Genomic DNA, 16,819 nt, shown 5'->3' with positions numbered 1-16,819 from the left:
GAGGGACTTCTGCCCCAGAGCCATTGCCTGCCTCAGCCATTCCGCTCTGGCAGCTGCGGGGGGGCTGGGAATTGCCTCAGGAATTGCATCACTGTGCTAATGACAGAATATTAATGAAGTGTTTGACCTCGGGCGTCCTTGTGATGCCTTCAGTTTTAGCCTTCATATTTTCCAGACTCTGCATTGGTATATAACTCTGAACTCCATAGAAAGTGTCAGCAAGTTCTGCTCACAGCTCAGCCCCACAGAACAATCCTTTTCCTGCCCCACAACCAAGGACACCGCTGCAGCTTCAGCCCCAAAAGTGCAAACAGCAGGGAATGGAGGGGAGCAACCTGGGAGGGTGGGACTGCATCCCCTGGAGCTGGAACTGGACACTGAACCCCAGGATGGAAATGGGCCCAAACTTATGAAAGTGTGAGAACTCGTGGCCAGGATCCATCTGGGGTGGAGCCACAGCCGGACTTTTAATAAATTCCAAATTTATTCCTGTAGCTCTGCCCAGCCTCTGCTCCAGGCAGCCTCTCAGGCATCACCTGAGCTTAGCACGAGGTGCCAAGGAACAGCCCTGGCTGCTGCCCCGAGTGGGGAATATGGTGCAGCCACAGCCCCGGGAGCCCAGCTGCCTTTTAGGATTTTTACTTGGCTTTTCCAGAGGGAGCCAGAGAGCAGAGCCCGGTGTCAGAGGGGATCAGAGCGCCCCGGAGTGACCCTGGGCTGGCACATGAGCCAGGGCTGCTGCCCTGGGCACGGGAGGGAGCTGGGGGAGAGGAGCCCCAGCAGCCAGTCCTGCCAGGCCACACTCTGCTCCTCAGAGCATCCACCCTGGGCTTCACTCAGGGCTGGGCTCACTCTGGGCTGTGGGCATTCCTGACCCCAGACCTGCTCAACACTTACTCATGATAAATCCTGGCCTGGCACACCCAACACCCTCCTTTCCTGTGACCTGCAGAAGAAGCAGATCTGTGATTTCTCTGGAATCCACCAGCACGGTGTGTCCCAGTGTCCTCCCAGCAGCCCCAGCCTCAGTTTACAGTTGATTGCCATTCCAGTTCAGTCTCAGAATTCATTAACACCTGCCAAACACGACCATGAATGTGGCCTGAAAATAACCCCTGGCTGCTGTCTGTCACAGGCACTTCCTGGGGCTGCTGGAAATAGCCCTCAACGTCACCCGACCCAAGGCTCACCGGGCTATTCTGGGATATTCAAATAGGAGAGGGCTTTGTGATCCCCCACGCGGAGGGATCTGCGGCAGCCTGCCCCAGGCTCTGACACAGATAAATCACAGCACAGACAACCCAGCTCTCCAAAACCCCACCTCCCTGTGCTACCAGCGTTACCCAGGAGCCCTTTCCACCAGCTCCCTTAGATTGGGAATTTGCACGGAAATAAATATTATTTATATTTAATATACCTATAAATATTTATATTTAATATATTTAATATACTTATAAATATATTATTTATATTTAATATATTTATAAATATTTCTATTTAACAGGGACAGGGACACGAAAAGGACCGGGCCGGGCGCTGCAATGACACGGCAGGAGCGGCAGGGGCGATAGAGAGTGCAGGCCGGCGGGCGCTGCCGCTCTGGCCGCCGGAGGATTCATTCTCTATGACCCAGGAAGTCTCGCTCTCTATGACCCTGGAGGTCTCATTCGCTCTTACCCCGGAGGACTCTCTCTCTATGGCGGTCGCGCCCTGCCCACAGGGCCGCATGTCCCGGCATGCCCCGCGGCCACCACTCGTCCCGCCGTTCCCCGCGGCAGCCTCACTTCCGGCCCGGCCGTTAAGATGGCGACGCCCATGCACCGGCTGATTGCCCGCAGACAGGCGTGAGTACGATCGAGGGGGCCGCGCGGGGCGGGCTCGGGCTGAGGAGCGGCGGGCGCTGCTGCGGCCGCGGCGCCCGGCGTTTTCCCGGCGCTCTGCGCCTCCGCGCCGCTCTGCGCCTCCGCGCCGCTGCGCTGTGTCTCGGGAGGGGGCGCAGCTCGGCTGAGGGGAAACCGCCCCAAAACACGGCTGAGGCGAAACGGTGGCGGCCTCGGGTGTCGGTGCACGGCCGGGGCTTGGACTCGAGGGTCGCAGTGTGTCCTTTCTGCTCAGGGCGTCCCGCGGGAGCGGCGGTGCAGAGGCTGAGGGAGTTGTTGGCCTTGGGCTCTGCCGTGGGGAGCTTTGGGAGCGGGGCTCGGGAGGAGCTCCCGGGGCTCGGGAGGAGCTCCAGAGGCTCGGGAGGAGCTCCCGGGGTCATTCCCTGCTATTCATCGCAGACGCAGCAGTTCAAACGTGAAACAGGAACCTTCAGGTTCACGTTGTTGTGGGGAGTTTGCGGAGCTGTCAGAAAGGCAGAGAAAAGCCAAGCGAGCGACTCTTGCTCGGATGGGGATGTTGCAATCGGGAATTCCCTCAGCACCGAGGGGATCTGACTGCAGAGCCCTGGAACGAGGAAACCACACTTTTGCTTTTTTGTGCAGCACATGTGTGTCCCACTCTCGTGGGGTGCTGGCGTTGGTTTTTCAGCTTTTTTGTTTGACAAACACGGGTTTGGGTTTGAGTGAGGAGGAGGAGGGGGAGCCATCACTCTGCTGTTTGTAGCTGCTGTGGCCAGGAGGCAAAGGCAAAGCCTTTTCTGCTCATTCCCAGCTCTTCTGGCTCCTGCCCAAGGCCAGGGTCGTTGTGCTCTGTGGGTGAGAGTTTAATCAGATTTTTGTGCTGCTTTAGCTGAGTGTTTCTAAGGCCTGAGGATGAAGCCAAGTGCTCTGCATTGAGAAAGGGATGAATGTTCAGCACAAGGTTCCCTGCAGGAGCTGGCACAGAGAGTGGTGGCTGAAGCTGAGGGAGAAGCAATTCCCAGCCTGGCTGGAAGAGGAGAATGCTCCCTGCTGGTCTCTTGCTTCATCCTCACACATGAGACTGGGAGTTTCCTAAATCAGCCAGGGTGCAATTTCAGAGAGTTTAGATGGGCTGGCCTGGAAAAGTTCATGTTTTGGTGCTTGGAACAAAAGCTGAAGGTGGCAGGAAGGGACAGCAGGGGCAGGGAGCTGCAGTGGCACAGCCCTGAGCTCAGGACTAATTTTGGCTGTGACCTTGGGCAGCTCCTGGGCTGGGTGAGTTCCCTTCTTTGTAAAGGAGGAGAGCAGCTGGGACAGGAGGCAAAATGGCTTTGCAGAGCTTCAGAAGAGCAGCTTAAGAGCTCCAGCATGGAAACAGGAGGGTTTTCCCTTCCCTGATCTCTCCCTGAACATGCCCATGGGATTTTAGCAGGGTGAGACCTGGAATGGAGTGTGAAATGTCCCTGCTGCTGCTGCAGGCGTTTGGGGACAGGCAGCCAGGGAGCAGGAATGAGCAGGAATCTGATTGTCCCAAAGATAAACCTTGTGCCAGGCTTTACCAGCTCCTGGTGGAGCTTATTTGGATTTCCTGGGCTCTGGGTGAGAGTTGGGCAGTTTGGAACTTGGGTGTTACATTTGAGGAACTGGAAGTGAAGCTGCTGCTCTTTGTTCTAAACCAGAATTTCAGTGATTTCTCTGCAGCTGTTGGATAGCAGCAAAGTGAGCAGTGTGATTGTTCCCATGTGCAAGTGTTTTAATTAATGAAGTTCTGTCTGCCTGAATTCTGTGTCTGCTTGGTGCTACTGCCCATGTCCTGATTCAAAAGAAAACCTGAAGCACCTGTGAACATCTGGTTTAACCATAGCTCGATTAAAGCTGCATGATAAAAAACTAAATGTTTTTTTCACTGGGTAGAGCAGACCTGGAATGAGTTACTTAAGCAATTCTGCATTTTTCTAGGGAGGCCAACAAGCAGCATGTGAGGTGTCAGAAGTGTTTAGAGTTTGGCCACTGGACATATGAATGTAAAGGGAAGAGAAAATACCTGCACAGGCCTTCAAGGACAGCTCAGCTGGCCAAAATCCTTAAGGAGAAAGAAAAGCAACTCCTGCTGCAGCAGAGGTAAGACTGGCAGGATGAAATGTCTGGTTTGTGATTGAAATAAAAGATGTTGTCCCAGAGCATTTTCTGTGATCTTTTCCTCCAGACTGTGGAATGTGTGCTTGATTTAATGTTGGAGCTGATTTGTGTGTTAGGTGAATTATGTACACTCAGAGAATTGAAATCAACATTTTCATTTCATCAACACCTGCTCATCTGAAATACATTTAAAAATTTAAAACTGTTTTGGCCTGTCTGAAACAAAAGCCATGCACTGAGCCAAAGTTAAATCAATTGGAGACTTTTTGGTAATGCAGCAGTTTCCTGAATTCCTTGCTTGTTTGATTTCATGTTTCTGTGCTGTCCAGGCAGTGAAAGCTGTCGGTTTATTTCTAGCAAAGCAGCAATTCTCGCCCTGTGTCTGGATCTGCTGCTCAGAGCTGCAGTTGAACGTGGCCCAGCTGCTCCTTCTGCTCCCTGGGAGCTGCAGGGCTCAGGAAGGTGAGGGAGAGTTGGGTTATCAGCTTTAACCAAGCCTGAAGTGAAAACAGCTCACTGAATTGCACAATTATTTCCTCTGGTGACAGCCCAAAAGTGGAAGGAGCAGAGAAACCTAAACAGAGCTCTGCCTGTGGCACCTGATTTCCTTTCCCCTTTGGCCTGGGAATACATTTCAGTGTTTCTCCCCAGGTTAATAATTGTTTTAACAAGCTGAAGTGATGCAGCACCTCAGTTGTCCATGGAATTCCATGTGTCAGGGTCCTTTCTGCCACTGCAGTTTGGCTTTGGGAGCTGCAGAGGGACAGACAGGGTCACTCCCAGTGGCACTCCTTGCCCCAGGAATTGCTGAGGCTTTGGCCAGGTGTCCTCAGGCACTGCCCCATTCCCAGCTTTGTCCCTGCTGCTGGCACAGGCAGGGTGGCAGCTCAGGCAGGCAGGGCTCCCTGGGCTCCTCAGCTGCTCCAGCCCAGCAGCACTTCTGAGGCACAGGGCTCCATCCCTGCCTGCACTGGAGACTCATTAGCTTGGCAGGAGAGTGATGTAAAGTGATTGATTTTGAAATTAATTCTCATCCAGTGAGTAATTGTGGAGTAATTAGAGTCACCAGTGTTGGAGATAGATCAGCAGTGCTTGGACTCTGACTCTTGGCTCCATTTGGAGGCAGAGTCTCTTCAGAGGCTCAAGATCTTTAGGCTAAGTTTGAGTTTAAAGCTCAGATTATTTCCTTGTTGCTTTTCTGCCCCTGTTCTGGTGGATTCTGCAGGTTACCACTGCAGGATGGTGAATTGAGGGTGCAGTTCCTTGTCCTGTCCTTGGGCTTGAACCTGAGTGTGGAATCACCTTGTGTGAGAGTTACAGGACTGGCCAGTCTGGCCTAAAAGGAGGTTTGGGGCTCTTCCAGTGAGGGGCAGGTGCTGGGAAAAATCCTCTTGAGAAAGGAAACCTGAGCTATCCCCAGGTGGGAGCAGTGCTTAATCTGCAGTTAAACCTGGCCCAGCATTCCCAGGGCTGGTGTCATCATGAGCTCCTCAGCTGTGCCAGAGGATCCTGTGCCTCAGCTGCCAGGGCTGCACTTCCAAGGATGAAGCTTTTTCTTCGTGGAGAAACAACTTCTGGGTCACACTCATGCTTTTTGTGGCACTCAGTGAGGTTCTCCTTGCCTTTGGAGAAGTTGGGTCCCCCACAGGTCTGCTTTGGCCAGCCTGTGTCACCACCGTTAAAGAGCCACGCAGGAATCATTAACCAGAAGGCAAACCCAGCCTGAAAAGGTCAATATTTACCTCTGACAGCCTCATCCAGGCTTTTCCAGCATGAACTCCTTTCCCAGTTGTTCCAGGCTCCCTGTGCTTGTCTGGTGTTGGCCCCTCGGAGGTGTCAGTGACCCCCCAGTGCCTGCCAGCCTAGAGCAGGGCAGGGAGCTGAGGGAATGCTCGTTCCTGGGACTCTTGGGGCTCAGCCCTGAGCTGGGTTTCGGGCTCAGTTTATGGAGGGAGTGTCAGAGCAGGTCTGGCTTGAGCACAGTAGAAGCTCCTGGAGTAACTCTTGAGTAACCCTCACCTCACACACGAGAGGAGGGCACTCCCTGAGCTAGGTCCTGTCTCCTCAAAGGTGCTGTGGGCTTCAATTCTGTCCTCACAGTCACTCCTACCTGGGACCCCCCTGGTTACCTGCAGAGGGTCTGAGGCCTTAGGAATGTAAATATGGATGGGAGGGGTTGGAATCTGAATATCAGAGAATCTTCCCCTTGCCCAGGAGAGTGTGGGGAGTCTGGAGAACTCTTGTGTGCTGAGAATGTTTTCATACCTTGTGTGTGAAAATAAAAAGTTGGAGAAATCTCATTTTTCTGGTGGCACACAAAGAACTTTCTTCTTTGGCACCACTAAAACTATGAGGGGATGAACACTTGGGAATCTGACAGACACACAGCTGGAAAGCATCAATATAAATGCACTTTTCTGTTTCTTTTTGCATTTGAAAGAAATGTGAAAGGCTAAGTGAAGCTTTTACCCTTGATTTCAATCAATTCACTTATTGCTACATATAGTTACACACAACTTCTTTGTATCCTTTCCTCCTGTGCCTTTCACATCCCAGCTGCTGCTGTCCTTACAAAATGATACAAAAGGGAGAGCAGAGCATGAATAGCACAGAAAATCAGGGGTAAATTGCTGGGGTTTCCTCCCCTGGCTCATAGATGGATTTTGCTGTGTTTTGGACAGGACTGAGCTGCCCAGTGCCCTTTGAATATTAAACTCAGCCTCAGAGTGCTGCTATTTATTTAATTTTCCTATTCCATTAATCAAAGCTATTATTTTCCCCCCCTTAATTAGTGCTGGAGAAAGTGCTGCAGAAAAGAAGACCAAGAAAAAAAGGTATGTGGGGGTTGGTGGGGACTGGTGCCTGCACTGGTGGGGACAGGGCCCTGCCCTGGCTGCTCCAGCAGCACTTTGGGAGGAGGGTGGCAAAAGTAGCTTTGTAAATAAGTTTTGGTTGTTCTGCTTTAAGGCTGTTACAGCTTTTGTGTGACAGGCATCTGGAGAATTTCTACTCCTCCCTGTCCAAAATCTCTCAACATTTTATTCTCTGTTTTTCTCCCTGCTGGTTTTCCTCCCCCTGCATGATCTTGCTGTAGGAGTAAAAGTCTTCCTATTTCTGCCTCAGAGTCCATCAGGAGTCTCTGAAACAAGACTGGCTCAGGAATTCTGGTCTCTCATTGCTTCTGCTCTTTTCATTCCCTTCTCCTGCCAGTCCTCTCTCTCTCTCAAGCTTTGTCTAGAGGATGAAATAAAACATCTTAAAAAGCCCAACCCCAAAACCAAACAAAACCCCCTGGATCCCAAACTAAAGCAAAATCCAGGAAATGAGCCTGGCCCTCTCCACATCCTGGTTGGAGCCAGGAACTCTTTTGACATTGTTTCTACTTCACCTTGCATTGATGTTTACTGGGGAATTTGCTTTCTTAGCAAATGGAGAGGAGGAGCAGGCAGAGCTGTGGCTGTAGCACTGCTGGAAGGGTGCTGGGAGTTTCACACCAGGGAATGCCTTGCAGTAGCAGCCCAGCATCTCTTCAGTGATGCTCCTGTGTCACTCCTGTGTCCCAGTCTGATCTTACCCAGTTTTCAGGAGGTGTTTGAAGGCCAGGCCTTTGCTGTGTGTAGCAGGCAGTAAATAAGGCAGAGCAGATCTTTAAAGTGTTCTTTATTCCAGGCTGTCCTGTGGAATGTGGTTTATTGGAATGGGCTGTCTCAGTGGGTTCTAGCAAGGGCTGCTTTCCCAGAAGTGCCAATTTATTGCTGGAGTTACTCAGGACTGGTGAGATCATGAATTTACTGGTTTTGAGCTGGGCAGCTCAGGCCTCTTCCTGCCTCAGTTCCTCAGACACTGCAGCCTTTGCTGGTATAATTATTTACAGAGTATTTGAGCTCCAAACCAGTGCAAAAATGGACAGAGCAAAAGGGTTCATGGGGAAGGGGGTGGTTTGGGCACTTTTTCCTTGAAATTTTAAAACTCTTGTAAATTTGAATTATTCTCCTGCTTCTATGCAAGCCCAGAATAATCTGTCAATAGAAATTCCTTTCCAGTCAGTTTGCTATTTAGATTTTTATTATAACATGGGAAGAGTTAAATGTGGAGAATCCAGCTTATTTATAAGTTCCACATTTAAAATAAGTCTGTAAAAGTTTGGGTTCTGGCAGGAGGAGCAGAAACCTTTTCCACACAGTATGTTTGTTTTGATATAAACACTAATAAGGGAGCTCAGGCCGAACCAGAAAAACAGGCTGAGGCAGAGCAGCTGCTGCAGAGCCCTGTGACCTCAGGTGACAGAGCCACCTTCCAGGTGCTCCTTGGCCTCAGTGTCCCACCCAGAATGCCTGAATTCCCTGCTCATTCCCTGCTCTCCTCAGGCCCAGCTGTGGCTGTGCCCACAATTGTGGCTTTTGGGTGTCAGTGGCACTGGAAAGCCCTGGGGTGTCAGAGCAGAGCAGGGCCAGCCTGGGGGTGCCAGCCTGGGCTCCAACAGCACTTGGCGCTCACAGAACCAGAGGTGAACTCTTGGAAACTTGTCCTGAGGAGGATGAATGGTGCCTACTTTAAAAGTTCTGTGCTTTCCCAGAGGTGTTGTGCTGGTTTTTTTTCCCCCAGAGAAGTCAGTATTTAAGCAGCCCTCATGGATTTATCAGTAATGAACAGTCGTTGTGTCTGCACACAGAGACAGCAGATTACAGATGTATTACAAAAACTTCAGTGCTTTGTGGCTTAATCCACACCCACGTTTGTCAGCTGACAGGGCTGATATGATGAAAACCCCTCACACTCTTCAGTAACCTTAACACAGGCACTTCCTGAGCTGTTACACTGAACCAAACCCTCTGATAAAAAATACTGCATTAATTTTCTAATGGGAACAAGATTCTGCATTGTCATAATTTACATTTTTGGATGCTCTTTGATTGACTTTGGTGGGAAGGGAGGTGAATCAGTGTCTTCAGGATAAGATCTCTGGGAAAATTGAATTGTACTTTCTTGGAATTCCTATCACCCCCCTAAATCAGAGACATTGGTCTTGAGAACAATGGCCCCAGGAAGGGCTGAACATGAAAAGTGCAGAGCATGCAGAAATCCTCTGCTGTGTTCATTATTCTGTCTTAACCTTGGATTGTTTCCACCCTTCTCCTCCACCTGGAAAACACAAGCATCCTGTAGTGGCAGGTACTTTGGGTTCTTTTGCCAGGAGTAATCTAAGAAGTTTTTGCTGGGAACAGCTGTGACCTTGGTGAAATCTCTGCTGAAACCTCCCCTGGCTCTTGCAGTGGCAGAATTTCCCTGTTGCAGTGGTGAGGCAGGGACTGAGCCTGGCTCATTTTCCCCAGGGCTTGGCCAGTTCAGGGCAGTCAGGCCAGCAAAGCCCCTGCTCAAGGCTAGGAATGAGATCCTGGCCAGCTTTCCCTCCTTGCCCCTCTCTGCTGTCCTGCTGGGTTATGTCATGTCCTGGGGCCACCTGCCATTGCTCAAATGACCCAAATCCACTTGTCCAGGAGTGGAGAAGGGAGGGGAGGGCACAGGGATTCATCTGAGGTGGAAATTTCATTCATCTGAGGTGGTGAGGCCTGGAAATTTCGATGGTGAGGTGTGGAAATTTTCAAGGCAAGTAATTGATCTTTGGATTATTGCAACAGAGCAGAGGGAGCGCTCTGTGTGTGATGGGCTCTGGCAGGGCTCTGGTCAGCTCTTTGTTCTCCCTCAGGTCCAAGAGTGTGACCAGTTCCAGCAGCAGCAGCAGCGACAGCTCAGCCAGTGACTCCTCCTCCGACAGCGAGGACTCCTCTTCCTCCTCATCCTCCTCCTCCTCAGACAGTGACAGTGAGGACAGCAACTCCTCCTCCTCCTCCCCCTCCTCCAGCAGCTCTTCCTCCTCCTCTGACTTCGAGTCAGATTCCAGCTCCTCCAGCAGCAGCAGCAGCAGCAGCAGCACAGACAGCAGCTCTGAGGATGAGCCCCCAAAGAAGAAGAAGAAGAAATAGCTGGGGAGGAGCAGGACTGGTGTGGAGTGAGTGACACTGCCCTCCCAGGGGCTGGAGCACGTGGCTGCCAGACACTCAATGGTCAACATTTCTACTGCTCCCATTTCTAAGTGTTCTGCCTAGTTGTTCATAGGACATGGAAGGTATTAAATGGCACGTGAGACTTACTGAGAGAGTATTTTTGTGGTTTATCCTTTTATGGAAGATTTTACTTTTTTAGCTCCCAAAAAAAAAAATTCTATCATCAGATTTGTTTATAAGAGCTAAAGTCCAGTAGCAGCTGAACCTGGATGTTTACATGCTGGAAAGCAAAAGCTTTTTTTTTTTTTGTTGCAGATTATGCTGTGCATCATGTGCTGTTCCTCTGTTAATGACAGCTTCACTTCCATTGAGAAAAATCCTCTAAACTGTTAAAAGCAGAAGTTTTTCAGTGCTGCTGTGGAGCTGTGGCATTGTTGAACCTGAATGCACAACGTGTCCCACACAGAGCCTCCCATCTCTCTGGTGACAGAGGGCTCTGTGCTGCTGAGCTTGTGTTCCAGTGGCTTTTCCTGATGCTTCCAGGTCCAGTCTTAACTGCAGCACCCAGCTGAGCTGTGTTGATTTGTCCCTGCTCAGTGTTGTGCTTGTCCTGCCCACAGGCTCTGGGCCCTGCCCTGTGTCCCTGGCTGCTGTGTTGGAGGTGTTTGTAAGACACAGGGTTGGTGTTGGAGAGCAGCAGCTCAGTGAATCAGGGCTGCTGCTGCTTTAGGAGTTTCATCTTTGTGCCTTTTTTTTGTAAATTCAGTGTACCCCAGAGACAAGGGCTAGAGCGGGTGTCCTGCAGAACTCCATCAGAATATTCCCATCTGTAATAGGGGCAGCAAAACCAGAGAAATTGTGACAGACAGAACTGGGCACTGTTCTCACTGGATGCTCAGTAAAGAAGGGAAGTAAAGGTCTCAAAGGGAAGTGCTCCCCTCTGGATGTGTTTCCCAGGAATGTGTGAAATACAGGATTGCCAAGCTGTGCTGGCACTCTGCAGGAATCCAGTCATGCTTTGAATGTGGGACTGGCTCTGGAGAAGCAAGTGAGTGCAAACCCCACAAACCCAACAAAAGCAGATCCAAACATGCTGCAGAACAGGGATTGCTGGATGCAGAGTGGGAATTGTTTGGTTTTCTGGTGGATTGAAGCAGTTGCTGGTAGTATTTTATTTGGTGATGCAGTCTCCTGAATTTCTTGTTGTTGGAGTGCCCTTTTGGGGAGGGGGCATCACTTGTGGAAGCATTCTCAAGTATCTTGGTTTAGATTAAATACAGTAACTAAACTATTTTTTATATTTTTATGGAAAGAGTAGTGTGTAGACTTTGGAATAAACTGTACTTATTTAAATGTTTTAAAATCCCCATGTTGTGTGTCTGTCTGTGACACTCCTTTGTTTTACAGAACACGCTGCAGGCTGTAAATAAAACTACCAGAAAGGTGTTCAAGTCTTGTGGAGTGAGTGTGCCATTTAATGGGAAAGTGAATCAATTATTAAACACTAGTTGCTAAGTTGAGGCTTACTGCAAATATCTAAAATATTTGTGGTGTTTTTGTGCAGGTTTCAGCTGGAGTTGCCCTGGCATTCCCTCACAGAGGGGCAGGATTGCACCCCAGGAAGCTCTCCAGCCAGAAGTCCTTCTGTATCAAGATTAAAAAAAAAAAAGTTTAGTTTCAAATACAATGTTTATATTAGTTGGGGTTTTTTTCCTTTTTGCCTTTTCTGGTTACTTTGTCTCTAGGTGTAGTTATTTTACAGAGTAACCCCCAGCCTGGCCGGTGCCTTGCCCTCCTACATCTGCCTGTGCCTCACTTCTGCTCTGCTGGCAGATGAGTTTTACAAGAGCCCTGTGAGCCAGGAGTGCTTCCAGGGACTGCCCTGTTCAATCCCTCCCCTCCGAGCGAAGCTGCCACTGCTCATCGTGCAGGAGCAGCTGATGCAGCCTCGGGAAAAGCCCTCACCTCTCAAGGAGAAACAGAGGGGAGCAGGAGCAGGGGGAGGCAGCCCCACTTCTGAGTGCAGGGCTGTGTTAACCCAGCCAGAAACAGCCTGGGGTGGAAGTGCACTGCACAGTCCCTGTGGGGTACTGCACCGGTTTATTTTTTTAGGGAGGGGTCCTTAATAGACAGGAGCTTCTCCAGCGAAGGGATTTGCCCTGTGAAATTCTGTTTGTGTGAGCTGGGCCTTTAGCAGCCCCTGGGACCATGGCTCCCGCCTCAGCCTTTGTTCACCAGCCGTGTGTGCTGCGCCCTTGGTGCCACAGGAGCAGAGCATCCCAGAGTCCCAGGCTGGTTTGGGTTGGAAGAGATCTCAAAGTGTCACCACCCAATGCCACCTTGCCCAGGTGCTCCCAGCCCGTGTCCGGCCTGGCGTTGGGCACTGCCGGGGATCCCGGGGCAGCCCCAGCTGCTGTGGGCACCTGTGCCAGGGCCTGCCCACCCTCACGGCCAGGAATTCCCGCCCAGCATCCCGCCGGGTCCCGCTCGCCGCCGCCAGGGGGCGCCACGGCCGCGGGACGCTCCTCGCGCGCTGCCCCACGTGACTCTCCCGCCGCCGCGCGCGGGAGGCGGGGCCGGGCCCTCGCCACGCCCCCTACGCGCGCTCTCTGCCGGGGTCACGTGGTTTCCCCGAGCGTCACGTGATCGGGGCGGCGGCGGCGCGCGGGGCCGCCGGGAAGCGCCAGGCGGGACCGGGCCGGGATCGGGATCGGCACCGGGACCGGGCCCAGCGCAGCCCCGGCCGAGCCGCGGTCCTGCCCGCGCCCTGCGAGCCGCCAGCCCGGCGCCGGCCCACCATGGACCGCCGGGACCCCTACGGAGCGCCCGCCCGCTTGTGAGCCGCCCCCCGCACCCGGGCCGGGCCCGCCCCGCGCCCCCCGGCGCTCCGTGACTCGCCGGCGGCTCCTCGGGCCTCATCGTTCGCCGGTGGCGGCAGCCAGGAGATGGTCCGGGCCTAGCGGAGCGGCCAGCGCAGGTGAGCGCGGCCGGGCCGGGCCTCCCGCCGGCAGCGGGGGCAGCGCCGGGGCCGCGCCGCCCCCGGGCCGGGCACTCCGGGACACCCCGGCCGCCCCCCGCGGCGGAACCGCCGGGCCCCGGGGCGGGATCGGCCGCTGCGGGCGCATCTCTCGCCGGGGAGCGCGGGTTTGGCCGGTCGCGCCCCGCGGTGACACCGAGCGGAGGGCGGGGGTCCCTCCCGGGGTCCGGCCGGGGCATTCCCGGCACCGGACCCGGGCTGGGCTCGGTGCCGGCGGCGCCGCTGCGCTGCCCGCCCCGGTGATGGATTTAATCCTGTTCCGGTAATTGACGTCAGGGCTTTGTTCCTTCCCCTTTGCTCTCCGCACGGGTTCAGGGCTCGGGGCCCGCTGATGGAACCGGCCCCGGGCAGGGCAGGCAGGGCCGGGGCTCGGGCTCGGCCCGGGGCCGGGGGGCTGTTATGTAAAGCCTCCTCCCGGTGGGGTTCCACCGGACTTGGTGAAGGAGCCCTCGCTCAGCGGTCCTGCACTCCGCGCTGGGTTTTTCCCTTTTTCCCTGTTCAGATGAACAGAACAAAGCGGGCAGGTGTTGAGGTTGTGGCCCGGTACCGGTGCGTTCAGCGCTGTGTCTGTGGCTCTGTTCTGGACACCAGCAAGTGTTTCACTGCATTTTGGGGCAGGGCTGAGTGCTTGTGCCCAAACCCCGCTCACAGCCCGGGCAGGCGCTGCACGATGGAAAAGGAGCCTGAAAGGGGCAGGTGGGGCCTGCTGTGCCCCCAGCTCATCTCTCACCTCATCACAGCCTTGTGTGATCATTTCCTCAGCAATACTGGTGGTTTTAAACATCCCCCTGCTTGCAGCCAGTGCCCCTGTGGGACTGATCAGGCCCTTCCTCTGTGTCCCTGAGCTGCTTCTGCTCAGCCCTGTGTGTTTGTTTGTCACCTGGGCTCCCTTCCAGCTGCTGATCTCTCAGGTGTGTTTCTAGTTCCTGGCATTCCTTTAAAACTACTGAATTCTTCTCTCAGGTCCCTGGCAGATGGGGATTTGCAGCCTGGGGGGTTATTGCAAAACAGGGTCTGGTGAAGTGCTTTGCAGGAGTGGTTGTGCACCTGATTGGTCCTTTCATGGCTCCTCTAATGAGGAAAACGTGATTAAACTGCCAGCCTGGAGGTGTGGGACAGTCCCAGTGTCACACTGGAGTTACTCAGTGGCTGGACTGGGACTGGGGCAGGTCTTGCTGGTCGGAAGCAAAAGGGAAAATTTATCTTTTGGCATTATTAATATCTTGTCTTTATTAATGTGTCAGTGTTGATTTTTGGCATTTGCTGCCTCCTGCACGGGGTGTTTGCAGCTGTGTGTGAGAGCAGAAGCTCCTGTGTTCAGCAGTGAGACAACTCTGGAATATCCTGAGCTGGGAGGGACCCACGGGATCATCCAGCCCAGCCCTGGCCCTGCACAGCCCCCAAATCCCACCCTGGGCATCCTTGGAGCAGTGTCCCATTCCCTGGGGAGCCTGGGCAGTGCCCAGCACCCTCTGGGGAAGAACTTTTCCCTAAAATCAACCCTGACCCTGCCCCAGCCCTTCCCTGGCTCCTGTCCCTGTCCCAGGAGCAGAGATTGGAGCTGTAGCCCCCACTGAGCTCTGACCTCAGGCTCCTCTTCTCCAGCAGCACAATCCCAGTGCCCTCAGCAGCTCCTTTGTGTTCCTCCCACACCCTTCCCCATCCCTGTGTGCCTTCTTTGGATGCTGTCTTTTAAAAATCTTTTTTATATTGTGGCACCCAAAAGTGCTCTCAGGACTCCAGTACAGTTTAACAGCAATGAAGGAAAAGAGTGGATTTCAATTCTGGTCTCAAAAGCTATCTCAGGTCCCTGACATTTCCTCTAAACATCTCTGCAGTTCTTGTTTTATGGCTTTTCTCCTCGTCTCAAACATTGAGTGAGGGAGACTGAGCCCCTGGGTCAGTTTTTGTATGAGAAGCCACACAGCAACCCAGAAAAATAACTCATATTTATGTGTTTAGCATTCTTACCAGTTCTAGTGACCTGGACTTGATAAAGCACGATAAAACCCAGTGAAATATGGCTTGGATTTCCAGGGTGTTTTTTTAGGAAGCTGGAATGTGCAGATGCTTTTGCACAGTTACGACCCAGTTCTTAATGAGAAGATGCCACATTTCTGTCTGCACAAACCATGGAGTTTGCTCCTTGGGGGCCTGGTAGATGAAAAGCTGCAGCAGAAATGTGTCCTGAGGTGGCAGCTGGCCCGTGACAGGGTGGCATTTGCCACCAGTTGCTCCTGTGGCTGCTGGCGGGCGGGTGCTGCCGCGGTGGTTTCCAGCGTGGGTGCTCCTGTCGGATGTGACTAAGGGCATACACAGTGACCTTACTGACTGAGACAGCCCTTGGCACCTCCTGCCTGGCAGCAGGGGCTCTGTCACCAGGTGATGGTGGAGCTGCTGTCATCGTGTCCCTCACTGCATTTCCAGTGCTTGGGACAGGGGCCAAAGCTGCTCGTGACTGCTCTGGTGCCTCCCTCCTGTCCCTTCCTGCTCATCCTCTCAGTTTAGGGGTCATGTCATCATCACTGCTCTTACCCTCTGCTCCAGATCATCAGAAATGTGCAGTGTTGAGGGAGGAAATACTGAGAGTTGTCTTGAGAGCTGAGCCCGGAAAGCAGCACCTCTGCCATGGGCAGATTTGGGCAGATTTGGGCACGTGGAGAGAGCTTGAGCAGCTTCCAAGAGGCCACAGCAATGTGTGTGCTGTGCTGGGAGCAGTAGGAGTTCAGTGTTGTGTTTGGAGTCCCCCTCTGTGAGGAGGTAGGAATAGTCTGGAGTTTTTGGTGACTGAGGTTTCTTTTCTGTGGCAATAATTGTTCTTGGCCACATAATTTCAGTTTGTTACTCACCTGTGGTTTGTTCTGCAGACCTGTTTCCTTTCTCTCGCTACTATGTCACAGTTATCTTCAGCAGAGGCTCAGAAATGACTACATTTGTGACTAGATACCTAAACTTCAGTTTAAATTAGATACACAGAAGGAATCCTTCCCTGTGAGGGCGGCAGGCCCTGGCACAGGGTGCCCAGAGCCGCTGGGGCTGCCCCTGGATCCCTGGCAGTGTCCCAGGCCAGGCTGGACATTGGAGCTGGGAGCAGCCTGGGACAGTGGGAGGTGTCCCTGCCATGGCAGGGGTGGGCTGGGTGGGCTTTGAGGTCCCTTCCAACCAAGACCCCCTGTCCTCCTTCACCTTCAGTGTCTACCTCAGAGTATGTATGAAAACCAAACTGAGGTTGGTGTCACCTTCTCTGAACTGGGGGAACAGAGCACCCCGAGCTGTGGGGAGATGGAGGGGCTGTGGGATGTAGAGGGAGTGTCTGGAAACGAGTCAAGAAACTTTAACAGATTGCATTTAGTTAGAGCAGGGTTAGATGTATGTAAAATATCTTACTAACTGTGTTAAACTAAGAAAATAAGCAATCAAGTTCATAGAATTGCAAAAGTCAAGATGAAAGAACTTGTGTGGCAGTTACTCTTCTGTGGCAGGATGAGAGTAGTGACTCCTTCTCTGCAGTCACTAATGACTAAGGAGATGCTCTGCAGCTTGTGAAATGACAGGGCTGCTGTCACTGCTTGGGAAATCCAGCACAGCCCCTGCTCCTTCCTGTCACCGAGGAGCTCTGAGCACAGCCAGCCCCGAGTGCTGCAGCTGTGCTGCTCTCCCTGTGCCTCTGTCCTGCAGGAATCCACTTCATTCTCCTTGAGCTGCTTGCGCTGGGTGCCAGCTGAATGAGCCCTTGCCATGTGGAGCAGAGCTGGTGCTCAGAGCTCGGGGTGGCACAGCGCCTGGGGCTGGCCCAG

General features: G+C 52.9%; 2 protein-coding genes across 2 annotated transcripts in view; both read left to right on the top strand.

Annotated features, from left to right (window-relative positions):
• The first annotated feature begins 1,691 nt into the window (after positions 1 to 1,691).
• On the top strand, positions 1,692 to 11,423 carry ZCCHC10 (zinc finger CCHC-type containing 10). The gene is made up of 4 exons (XM_030957313.1): positions 1,692 to 1,844; positions 3,801 to 3,962; positions 6,773 to 6,814; positions 9,688 to 11,423. The coding sequence occupies exons 1-4, from the start codon at positions 1,804 to 1,806 to the stop codon at positions 9,962 to 9,964; spliced, it is 522 nt and encodes a 173-aa protein (XP_030813173.1). The 5' UTR covers positions 1,692 to 1,803; the 3' UTR covers positions 9,965 to 11,423.
• Positions 11,424 to 12,664: 1,241 nt separating this feature from the next.
• The window catches only part of AFF4 (AF4/FMR2 family member 4), a 45,411-nt gene continuing 41,256 nt past the window's right edge, over positions 12,665 to 16,819 (top strand). The window contains 1 exon segment of the mRNA XM_030957201.1: positions 12,665 to 12,962. The gene's annotated coding sequence lies outside the window, so the exon portion shown is untranslated.

This window comes from Camarhynchus parvulus, chromosome 13 (assembly GCF_901933205.1).
Source record: "Camarhynchus parvulus chromosome 13, STF_HiC, whole genome shotgun sequence".
NCBI lineage: Eukaryota > Metazoa > Chordata > Aves > Passeriformes > Thraupidae > Camarhynchus > Camarhynchus parvulus.
The sequence above is the reverse complement of the archived record's forward strand: the minus strand, read 5'-3'. Positions and strand labels throughout refer to the sequence as shown.